The 12,061-nt window shown below is 41.2% G+C and overlaps 2 protein-coding genes across 2 annotated transcripts; one reads left to right on the top strand and one right to left on the bottom strand.

Annotated features, from left to right (window-relative positions):
• The first annotated feature begins 1,620 nt into the window (after positions 1 to 1,620).
• Positions 1,621 to 4,480, top strand: LOC119916734 (raftlin-like). The gene is made up of 4 exons (XM_038736714.1): positions 1,621 to 1,630; positions 1,862 to 1,965; positions 2,385 to 2,460; positions 2,771 to 4,480. Exons 2-4 carry the CDS (start codon positions 1,928 to 1,930, stop codon positions 3,188 to 3,190), a joined length of 534 nt encoding a protein of 177 aa, XP_038592642.1. The 5' UTR covers positions 1,621 to 1,630; positions 1,862 to 1,927; the 3' UTR covers positions 3,191 to 4,480.
• Positions 4,467 to 11,398, bottom strand: LOC119916733 (oxidoreductase NAD-binding domain-containing protein 1-like). Its single transcript, XM_038736713.1, has 8 exons — positions 11,267 to 11,398; positions 10,548 to 10,651; positions 10,202 to 10,271; positions 9,925 to 10,028; positions 8,015 to 8,156; positions 6,435 to 6,680; positions 6,179 to 6,287; positions 4,467 to 5,961 (listed from the first exon to the last, which is right to left on the bottom strand). The coding sequence occupies exons 2-8, from the start codon at positions 10,643 to 10,645 to the stop codon at positions 5,804 to 5,806; spliced, it is 927 nt and encodes a 308-aa protein (XP_038592641.1). The 5' UTR covers positions 10,646 to 10,651; positions 11,267 to 11,398; the 3' UTR covers positions 4,467 to 5,803.
• Positions 11,399 to 12,061: the final 663 nt, after the last annotated feature.

Raw genomic sequence — 12,061 nt, 5'->3', positions numbered from 1 at the left:
CTAACATGAGGGCTTCATCCATTTTTGATTTTCCGATTCCTTCAAAAGTGATCACTTTCGGATGGATTGCATTAGTCAGTGGGGCAAATTGATAGTCGGAGTTCATCAACATTAAACCCTACATAAAAAAACACCTCACAAATCAATTTCAAATCCCTGATTGCAGCAATCCACATTTAAATACATTGATTTTGGCCTACTTTTTATGAAATCCTGCTGTGACTGAGCTACATGTTAAAAATGTGCCATGATGTCTAAGCCAATCAGCTTAAAGTAAAAATCCCCTAATACCAAACACAAACCCCTTACCGCCAAAATAAAATTGTCTTGTTGTATAAACTTCAATAGAGATTATGGCCAGAGCAAAAGCTATAACGCAACATTGACACATTATAAGGTTAATATGGACGATGTGTTAGCAGACAGTTGTCTATTTACACATCCAGCAGATACAGAGCAACGCAGCATTCATTTGTCATCACCATGGGTTACCACTTTCACAGTTACTTAATCTATTGTTAATATAAAAATTGTTGTCCCAGTACTCCCCTTATTCACATCTGTTATTTCACACTGCAGATGCACTATCCACAACCTACTGAGTAGTTTGTCCACTGTTAATACTAAGTACTAACTTAATAATCACAACTATTCATGCATAATAATGAGTTTAACATTTGAGAGTTCACTGTAGCATGTCAACCTTTTTTTAATGTCCTGCCCCATCTAGGCTGTGACTGGACATTGAGCTCATCGGCTTTCTAAAAAGTTGAACACGTTTCAACAAAAGGCACCCCATAAGGTCGTTCCTTGTACGATCGGCAGAAGCCCAGGATACATTATTTTTTTCTCTACTTTTAGTGTGTCACACAAACGATCAGCACAGCTCTGTTGTGCCATCATCTCGTGATTGACTCGTGTTCTCCTTGTGCCCTTTTGGAGCCAGGCTTGTAAGGTTGATGTAATGTTACTTGGACTAGCTACCAACAGAGTGGTGAGAATGGGAACAGGTGAGCGTCACATAGTGCCCCTGGGCAATGTAGTTTATGTAGAGCCATTGTGAATTGCCCAGATAACTGATATGGAGGTGGCAGAAAATAGTACCGTCAGCTTCTGAGATGTGCTGGTGCGCAAGAAAAAGTCACGGCACACCAAAGAAAAAAAATGTAAAGTCCCAGTATTGTTCCCGCCCACTTCAAGCACAGATTACTGCAGCTTTAAAGCAAATGTTTCACTTTACCTCCTGACTTTAACTTAAGAATTTTCACTGGTTCATTTCAAGAGGAAAGGCTTCTCAGGCTGTAGATCTTTGCTGGATGATATGCATGGAGTTACGTACCGTAAGTCTGTGGCTTACGGCATAAGTCACTGTTCAGTCACCCATGGAATAAGTAGGCTTAAGCCAAAGAGAGCAGGGGATCAATAGTGAGAGTGTGGAGATGAGCTTGTGACTCCTGTCTGAATCACATACAATCTTCTCTGTTTATCTGACTCAGTCTGTAATTTGTCCTGTTTCTCCAGACAATGGGGTTTCATCCGTGGATAGTGTGTTCATCTTCCAGAGCTCCGCAGAGGAAACCACAAACACTTCCTACGACGCCATCGTGGTTGAGCATGGACCGTTGTTGATGTGGGTCTGAGTTTTTAATACTCTGGAGAAGATGTGCACTTTGAGAAATTCTTTGTGACTGAAGACTTAAGCTGCCTTCTGTCAAACATTACATAAGAGTGGAGATGATGGAAAGTAGCGTGCCGAGCTTAAATGTGCCTACCTGCACTTGTGCTGTAATGTGTTTGTGCAGTTTGTCCTTGTGTGCGTTTGGACCGTATACGTCTAAGCGATATTCTGTCTCTTTTCCAGGGTGTTGTGGTGAAGACAGACTACATCCCCTTGCTCCAGTCTCTGGCTCAGTATGGATGGAAGCTGATGTGTGTGTTACCCACACCAATTGTCAAGACCAACAGGTACAGTTCACTACCAAGATAACACCGTTGCAACCATAAACTCACATCTCTACTAAACTCTTTTTTTTACTTTACATTCAGTCACTTGAATAACTAAGCTAAAATCACAAAGTAAGACTAATTACAATGCCTGTCTCATTTTTTTGGGATTAGGGCTGACAGCGTAGTTTAGATACACATGACAGATGGTTCGAGATCTGACAAATCATGATCATATGCTCCTCTCAACATGAAACTGCTTTTGAAGTCTGTCGGCGCTGCGAACAAAAACACAGTCGCTGATGTGCTGTTGTCTTGTAACCTGTCACTTTGCCAACCGCAGTGAACAGAAACTGGATTTCAATCCATGTAGTGATATGCAAGCTCCTCAGATTATAACAGGTAACAGTGGTAAAAGTGCTGCTCTCTTCTTTCTGCAGTGACGGGAGTCTGTCGACCAAGCAGATCCTCTTCCTTCAGAGACCCATTTTGCAACGCAAGAGAAAAGACTTCAAGGTTTGTTCCGCCTTGTCTTCCATCTTCGCAGCAAATCTGTCACTTGTGTCTGTTGTGCCTTTAGGATACGTGACTTTATGTCACAGAAGGTGCCATCAAAAAGTCATGTTACTAAATATGGGATGTACAGCAAATATAAACCAGCTCAGGAAAAGTCTAATAATAGGCAAAGAGTCATCCTCAAACTGTACAGGAGAGAGGCGTCAATGAAAGAGGCTTTGTTGTGGTTTGTCAGGTGTCTGGAGAGATGGAAAGAAAAATACACTGCACAAAGCCCAAAACTGTCTCAAACTCATCTATTTGGTTTCAGATGCTGAACCTCAGGGGTCGTAGCAAGGCAAAGAAAAAATCTACTGGAGATATGCAAGATGAGAGCGAGAACAGGTCCCCTGTGATGGAGACAGAGATGGACAGGTTACGAAAAAACACAGAAGAGGCAGAGGGGAGGAAGAGCAGGGACAGGGGAAAGAGCGAAGGAGTGAGCCTTCAGGAAGGCCGTGAGGAGAGTGAAGAGGATGCACGGCATCAAAAGGACGTCTCATTCCTATCGGGGAGCAAGGCTTCTGTTGAAGAGCAGGAAGAGGAAACCGACATTGATGAGATCCCACTGTCCAAGCAGGAGAAGTTGGTGAGATGGACAGATGTGTGTCAGAGAGATGATGGAGGGGTCAAGGAGGAGGTGAAGACAGAAGAGAGGATCAAACAGCAGCTGTTTTCCGGTGTCTGTTGACACATTGGGCACAAAGCAGGCATGTGGGAGCTGAGACCTTTTTAGCACTTGGAGGGGGAAAAAAAAAAAAAAAGCCTTTTCAAATAACATTTTGTTGATCTGGATTTTTAGTTCCTCTGCGGACGAACCAGATGTAGCCAGTCATACTGTTACTAGTCATCATGTTTTGCTTCAGTCTGCTGTTTACGGCGTAAACACTGAGTTTTTGAGGTTGTAGCTCCCATAAATGGGAAAGTATTGTGCAGTTCTCTGCTTTGGGTCAGTGTTGCTATTTGATGTATCCTTATATGAAATTAAACCGTACCAGGCTATGGAGTACAACCTCCAGTCCAAGCCTTAAGTATTATTTTCTTGCCCATTGTTGTATTTTACTACTTTCTTGTAATAGGACTGTTTAAAAAAGGGACAACTGATTTCACTGGGTTTGCTGTATTTTTATATGTAAAGTATATAATTTAAGATAGAAACAAGAGGGGGAAATTTGGTGTGTAGTACACTGCAAACGATATATCGACCGATATATAGTTCTTAAAATTCTCTTTTGGGTATCGGTTAGGCTCTACACTGCATTGAGATGTTAGATGGCACATTTTACTAGGCCTAAAGTTAAAGGTTCAGTTCATGTAAATTACAAAAAAAAAAAAAAGATTCTGTCACTTAACTGTAGTCAAGTCTTTTGGTCAGGTTTTGAGACTTCCATCTTAGATTTCTTCAACTTAACACAATGTAGGTGAAAGGAATTTTGTTTGTGTTGCTCATTACATAAAAAAAAAAATCAAAACTAAAACATTTCTTTCCAGAAGCAATCTCCCGGATACCCCACATAACACACACAACACATGGACGACTGTTTTCTTGAGGTATATTTCTACAGTAGAAAACCGTTCCTATGGAAACTGATTACTTCGAGGTCTGTCTGTTATCCAGAGTAACTGGAACATTGCTTCTGGAAAGACACTGTTTTGGTCATTTTTTAATGCAATTTTTTCCAATGCTGGGACCATCACAAATGTCTATTTACCTCCACTGTAACTGAGTGGTAGCAGACATTTCAGAGACAAATCTGGCTGATTCAAACAAAAATGTGTCTGTTTGGTTAGATTCTACAAGAGGCAAGTGAAAAGTGCTTTTTATAATTTGGATGAGCAGACCTTTCATCATCAGAAAATGTGTAAATTAGAAATCAACAATTTATTAATTATTTCTGGGACCACATCATGTTGTGTGTAAGTAGTGTGACATGTAAGTCTTTATAGAAAAGCGGAGGTCAATAAAGTGGTGGAAAACAGACTCCTTTATTCCTGTTTAATCTCATTTTACCAGGATACACAATTTCCTCATGAGGAACACAGAAACAACTCGAAAATGAGTTTTGACAGTGCAACCCCCCCTACTGAGACAAGAAGAAGAAGCTTGCAACCATCTCAGGGGGATGTTCAGTGATCCAAGCCGACCAGAGACCACCTGGAGGTTCCATTACAGTGCACCATGGGATACTCGCTCCACCTCGGGTTGAGAAACAGTTTGGGTATGTGGAAGTGTGTATTTGGGATATGTGCTGTGTATGCATGTAACTGTGAGAGTGAGTAAAACAGGCCACTGGCCAATATGTGGGAGACTGTTTTTGACTCTAAAAATACATGTGTAAATTTCGCATGTGACTAAAAATGATCAGGCAAACAACTCTAAAATCTTCAGTTCCGCAAATAAATAGCTCTGAGTTATAAGTAAATATATACACACATAGTATAACACTTCTAAGAACACAAATTATTAAATTAGCAGAGGTATTTGATGAACAGGTACAACATGTACCATGTAAAATAAAAGTATAGATTGCTATTACTGGCACTGATCCTTTATATCCTAGGGACTTTAGAGCAATAGTTTGACAATTTGGAAAATAAACAGCCATGTTGGCTGTTTCCCTCTAATTCAGTCTTTATGCTAAGTTAAGCTAAGCAGCTGTAGCTTTATGTTTAGCTAACAGGTACAAGAGGGGTATTGACCTCATCTAACTCTTTACAAGGAAGTGAATAAGTGTATTTCCAAAAATGTGAAGTTACTTTGAGACAATAGGTATAGGGAGTGGGTAAACATTTAGGGGTAAATTTGGGGTAACGCTAGCATAATCTATTAATTTGTTTAAACAGAACACCATTCATGCAAATACACACTGGAAATGAGATTGATCGAAATGAGACGTTAACTTCTTTGTCACAATGTGTGAATCATACACTTTAAGCAGACACTGGAGTTGCAGGTTTGTTGCAATATTCAGCAAGGCAGGGAGCTGAAACGCTTCTTGCCAAAGTTAAGATTTTACAGTCCTTTTTAAATTATAATAAATAAAACTCATCTCTTTTTTTCTTTGTGAATCAGCTGCTAGCTGAAGAGCGGGCGGTCCCAGATGTCTGTCACAGGCACAGTTCACAGCAGCAGGGATCGGAGGTGAATTTCCTCAAGTATTTGAGCACTCACATTAAAGTCATTATCACAGTTACTATTATTTCAGTTACTTTCCACTCACCACATCCCATAACATCCTCCCCTGCAATAAGGAGCGTTAGCCAAGAGGACAACACTGTAACTTTCTGGGAAGTGCAAGAGGTTCTACCACCACTTCTCAAAGAGGATTCTGTCTTTAGGGAGACCAAAGTCCATGAGGGTTTTGGAAATTGCTTCGATCATTGGCGGGGGGCCGCACAGGAAACACAAAGTCCTTTGCAGGTCCACATGAGCACGCAACTCATCCTCTGTGATTCTCCCGCCTGGGGAAACACAAAGGGAAGTCAATTAATCAAGACCCAGTGCTGCGGCACCAATTCCCTCCGAGTCGCCCATGTGGAGCTTTGATAGTGTCTGTTCTACATGATGACAGAGATAAATCAACAAAGACAGACTATTGTAGAATGTGACAGTCACTAAATCATCCCTGCTAAACAATACACGTGTGTAGCAATGTGTGTGTGTGCAGAGATTACTTACACTTGAGAAATGGCTGGAGGTGTGGGTCAACATCTGTACACTGTTGCGTGACGTGGAAGTCACAGGAGAACTTGTCAGGGAAATCCCGACACGCCTCAATGATGGAGCTCTGGGAACACAGAGGGTAGATAAGACATTTGTAACAGAGTTCCTCTTTACACACTGCAACACACCCACCACCATATTGTTGACAAACACATGGGCAGTAAAATCAGCAAGTTGACTAATATTATATATAAATACTACAAGGACACACCTTAAAGAGCAGCTCCTGTGTGTTCTTGGCGCTGTAGCAGAGGTGGACAGAGCCTATGTTGTAGTCCCGACCACCAGAGGCACAGTTCAGACGCAGCAGATCTGTGGTGTGCAACAGGATAGAGTACAAGGGATTGATCCCTACGCCACCGGCCACCAGCAGCAAATCCACGGACGGGTCTGAGGGTGACAGGTCAAAGAAGAAGTCCCCACCGACACGCATTGCCACCCGGGCGCCGACTGTACACTGAGGGGAAGGAGGGAAGAGAAAGCGATAAAAATCAAGACAGAAAATGAAAAAGACAGACTCAGAAAAAGGTAAAAGGAGATAACAGACTGTGTTGAGCTGGCTCCCAATATTTCTCTTTCCTTTCCCTTTTTAGATATGAAATATATTCCAAGGAAACTTACAGTATTGCTTTAACAACATCGAAGCCTCAGGAAATAGTAAAAAGACACTTTTAGATCAGCATGCATATGCACAACAAACCTATGGTATGGTTGGAAGTGATTTCCCAAGTTGCGCAGAGAAGGTCTTTTGAAGTCAAAAGGAGCAGTGAATATGCTTTTGTACACATGAGCACACATACACGTAATGCTCGCACTCTTAATCTGCCATCACGGTCCCCACACTATTCCTGCTCGCAGAGAGGAGTCGGAGCGCAATATCAAACACATGGCTCATCAAGCGATCTCAGAGCAGAGCGCTGTAAGTCTCAGAACACATCACGGTGCTTTCTGATACTTATTTACACGCTTTACTCATTTGCTCAAAGCTATTTATTAAGGCCCATCATCAAACACAGAAGCTGCAAACAAACAGAGTACAAAAATGGAAGGGAAACATTGTTCATATTCACACGACTACTCGCGCACACTAAAAAGCTACCTTTTGGAGCATGTCCTAGTACAATGTAATGCTCTAAAAATTAATAGATTAGAATATATAAACATATGATGAAGGGAGCAAAGACTTCAAAGCTTTCAATTGTTACTCCTCCATTTATGTATTCACACAACCTTTATTTACCCTGTGTGCAGGCTTTTTCAGAATGTCTTGCTTGAGTTTTAGTGTTACTACCACAATTCTACTTCTGAGCAACTACACAGGCAATTTTGAATTTGTCAATTCACGTTAGGTAACAAAAGCCTAAAAGAAAAATATGAACAGGGTGTGACGGACCACCGTCACTACAGTTGAGTATGCGCTGTGACTGCCATACCAACGAGCCTGGCTCTTTGACGTTGCGGTCAAGTTGCATGTTTGGTACCCTGTAGACCCGGGTTCGAATCTGGGTGAGGTGACTGCTCTTGCCTTTCCGTCACACAGGGGAAGAAATAATAAAATTGTAAGAATGTTCTATTGGGATTGTATCACAAACTTTTAATTTCACTTAACTTTTTAGAATACCCAACAGTGTGATTATGTGGCACTGCTGGTTTCCTAACTCTATAACACTGTGATGCTTTTGTTGCGCTCTCACATTCACACTGTTTCACCATCTATCTCATACATATGCTAACAGTGTAATCTTCCAAAACATTAGACAGATATATAGGGAAAATGACTGCCCCACTCACTGTGGTGTGGACCCAGAGCGCTGGGGGGTGTTTGGTGTATTTGACAGCCAGTTCAACAATGCCTTCCCTCTGCAGCAAACCCGGACTGGAGCACATGGAGAAACCTCCCACCTTCTCTACGCCGGGAATGAAGAAATCTACCCTGCACACACAGCCACAAAAAAAACAAAACAATTAAATCATAACTTAATTATTTAATATGTCAACTGATTTATTCTGGATGTTTGAACTTAATTAGATAATTAGTGAAGCTAAAGCTATTAGGAGTTGAAAATTTGTTCCTGTTCTTCACTCTGACGTGACAATGCTAAGTCTAACCATGGATGTATTGTTGCGTGGTGCCCTTTGACCTCAGTGAAGGGGGCAGAACTGTTCTTGAAACCAAGTAGAACAAAACCACACCACACACCAGATGGAAAGTTGCCTGCTAGTTAGTTTAAACAATGTGTAGCATCCCGGTCTTACACACAACATGGTCGGGTCTGTCCATCAACATACAAGGCACAGTACCCCCAGAGGAAAACAGCAATGCTAAACAGTTGGGCTAATGTTCCACCAACACAATGACCCACTGTTGCACTAGAGAGAGACACTGACTCCACAACCCTCAGAGGCATCATAAATATGGATCTGCTATGAAGACACATATGTTCCACCCACCTCATCCTCGTCCTCCTCCTCTCCCACCTGGAGATGAACAACTAAACAGTCCTTTTTCTAAAAAAAACAACAACACTGAAACTCAAGGATTTCCATTCATTACCAGACACCGCAGGGAAACTGGCTGCCGGTTTTACATCTCACCACCGCCCACCTACAGTATGGTCTCAGTTACATATACTGCATGTGCAGGGTACACTAATTAGCGTTGGCAACGCAGACTGACAGACACAGAAAAAATATCTGCCTTCATCGAAGAAGTACTTAACTTGCTATTATGATTATATGAGAGTCACCGGAAGTTAGCTTAAAACCTAAAACATTTCCCAGTATTCTGGATCGTCAAAAACAAGGCAGTGTCTCAAGAGCCTTTCAAGTCAAAACTGCACATGCAACTCAGTGCATTCAGCAGTTACCTACACAAATCTAAGAAAAAAAATTAGCTTATCAAGTCCCCAACTATTTAGTTTAACCTGACAAAAATCTCTCTTTGATCCTTCCATCAGCAGATCTGACACATTTCTTGACAATTTTCTTCTTATCAACAATAATATTGAGCTGGCTCACATGTTGACTGGGATGTAGGATTTTTAACTCCTGTGAACTGTAAAAGTTTAGTGGGAAAAGAAAACCACCAGGCCATATCAAGCACAATGCCACCACCTTGTGGTTACTATGAGCACTGCAGGCACTGTGAAAGGACTCCAGGGGGAAGTTACAGACTGCACTCTGTAAGTAATCTGGACACATGTATTTTGGCAGGTTCTGCTGATTTCTGTTTCATGACGACGTGACGTTTTACTATGGTAACTTCTACTTTGAGGCGAATAGGTTAGAGACAAGTTTATGGTTCAACTGCCAGGCTGCATTCCTGGCTTTATAGATTATATAACAGCACTGTTGCCCTTGTCAGTCATTGGAGGTTATACATTTCACCTAAATTGCATTGTCACCCCTTGTTTTGAAACTGCAAACGATGTGTTGTTTGCTTTTGATGTGTTCCGTGCCACCACGGATTTGAGTTGTGCATTCCTCTATGTAATGTTCTTTAAATGCTTGGGAATCTGACAGAAGCACAACCCCGATTATATTAATTTGTCCTAACGGGAGAGGTCACAAATTACTAGTTAAATAAAACTTGTCAAAGCCAGAGTAACTTTTCCCACTCACGATGCAGTACCTCAGGTGGCACAACACAATGTGACAGTGTTCCTTCATCTGACAACAAGTTAATGCTAGTGTCTACTCACCACTGTCCCGCTTTGAAGGTGAAGTCTGGATGGACAGCAATTCTCAAACGTTTCACCATCTCCGACTCATTTATAATGCCACATACTTTAGCTGGATACAGAACCTGTTGTTAGCCGGTCAAGCACAAAATACACACACATTCACAGGAAGAGAGCAGAGTTTATGAGTGTGTTAATAATCTTTGGATGGACTGTCAGTAAATTACACTGTTAGTAAGAGGCACAGGTAATGAATACATTACATATTGATGTATTCAAATACAAAATATCAACTTACATTTTGTCTGGAGTTGTTCGCTGTTCTCTGTAGATGGTCCATTTGCCTTCTGGAGGACATATTTCTTCTTCTAAAAAAAGGAGGTAGTTGCTGTTCACTTGTCTTGTGGGAAATATTCTTTATGCATTGAGTGAAGAGCTACAAAGCAGCATGGCATGTGGACTTTGGCCTCATGGCTAGCAAGCAAAAACAAACTTAAAGGGCTAGTTCGCCTAAATCTGGTTTTCGTGATTTGGGTGAAGCATATCTTTAAGTTAAAAAATCACAATTTAATTATAGTTTCCTTGGTGTCAGTCTTTACAGTGTCCCAGGAGTGAGCAGCCAGGTACATTTCAATGAAACTCACCTTGTGAAGGAGCTGGGGCCCAGAATCCGGCAGCAGAGGAGACCGGCAGGTTTGCAGAAGCTTCGGGCAGCTGATGACAAGAAACAGGGGACGCTCATCTCGACCTGGGCGGATTTCCGAAAAGAGCAGAGAACATCTGGCATTAGCTGTGGGAGCCCACCGCTTGTCATTTAACGTTACTTATAAATCACATATATCAATATCGGCAGTTAATATATTTATCCCTTTCTTCAGTGTTTCGTTTCGCTTTATAAAATCCCCGGTACAGCAGCTGTAAATTCAACAGCTGAGCCCCTCAACAGTGCCGTTTAACTAAAACATCACCCCTCTGGCTGGGATGGCACCGCACGCCAAACTCCGCTTATGTAATAGTCCAGCATACCTTCACATTCACACCAGGAACATGTCACCAAACGACACTGAAAACATGCCTCAAGACCTCAGTATTAGTGATATTGTTCGCTGCCACCAACCGGAGTGCCCTTCAGTTCACGATCATGAAAGGAATAAGAGGCAGCCCGATCCTAAAACGTTACATCCTGATCAAAAAGCGGCTCTGTGTAATATTGTGATTATTTTAAACGGAGTTTGGAATAGCCTCCTCTGTCATGCGGCTAATAGTTAGCTCTCCAGCTAAAGCTGCTAGCAAGTCAATGCCGGTTTGTTATTTGACACAGACACATAATAGACACATACAAGTGCTGTCCTCTTCTTCTTACCGAGATAAGATGTTTGTCAAATGGTGTTACTATATAACCTTGGTCATGTTATTTTTATAACACACTACTGAGGTCTTCTGTGATGTTGTACGGCCGCTTGCGTCTTCTTCTGCGAGAAAAGGACAATTCAATTTGTTGCACTATCGCCCTCTCCTTGTTGGTTGGCTCCTAGCTTCTAGGCATTAGCCATTGCGATACAGTATACAGTGTAGACTAGATTTTTGACCCAACTAAGTAGGCTACATTTTCTCAAGTAGGCTCCTGTTTGCAAAATACACCAGTTGTACCGTTTTATGGGTTACAGTATGAGTATGCCCCTGGATCAACATAATCATCTTTACCAGACTGTTTTGCTTTATGCAGCAAGAAGAAAAAAAATCAAGTGAAGAATTTCATTTTCAAATGATTAAAAATTCATCATTATTTAATTTGCTGTGTATTTGGATTACTGTAAACAGATATTTGTCTATTTATATCCATGCACATGTTGGTAGGCACAATATTGAACTTTTATTTATGCTGCTCACGTTTTGTGCAATTTCATTGCCACCATATCAATCGTATAATAATATAGATTTTTGCTGTATTATATCTTTCTTCACGGCTTATCATGTTTAGCAAGTGGCATATTTTTTATCATTGAAATGTTTAAATTAGTTCACTTATTTTTTCACAGAATTTGACCTGCACAGCATGAATTGTTTACAATTTGAATGACTTTTGACTCATTGTGTGATGATGGAAAATAATAAAGCACTTATTTAAGGACACGTTGAACTATGTTGTGTGTTGTGA

This window comes from Micropterus salmoides, unplaced genomic scaffold, assembly GCF_014851395.1.
Source record: "Micropterus salmoides isolate LMB-PRFRI ecotype aquatic unplaced genomic scaffold, ASM1485139v1 Ms_hic_scaffold_2134, whole genome shotgun sequence".
Lineage (NCBI taxonomy): Eukaryota > Metazoa > Chordata > Actinopteri > Centrarchiformes > Centrarchidae > Micropterus > Micropterus salmoides.
This window is presented reverse-complemented; position numbering and strand designations above follow the sequence as displayed.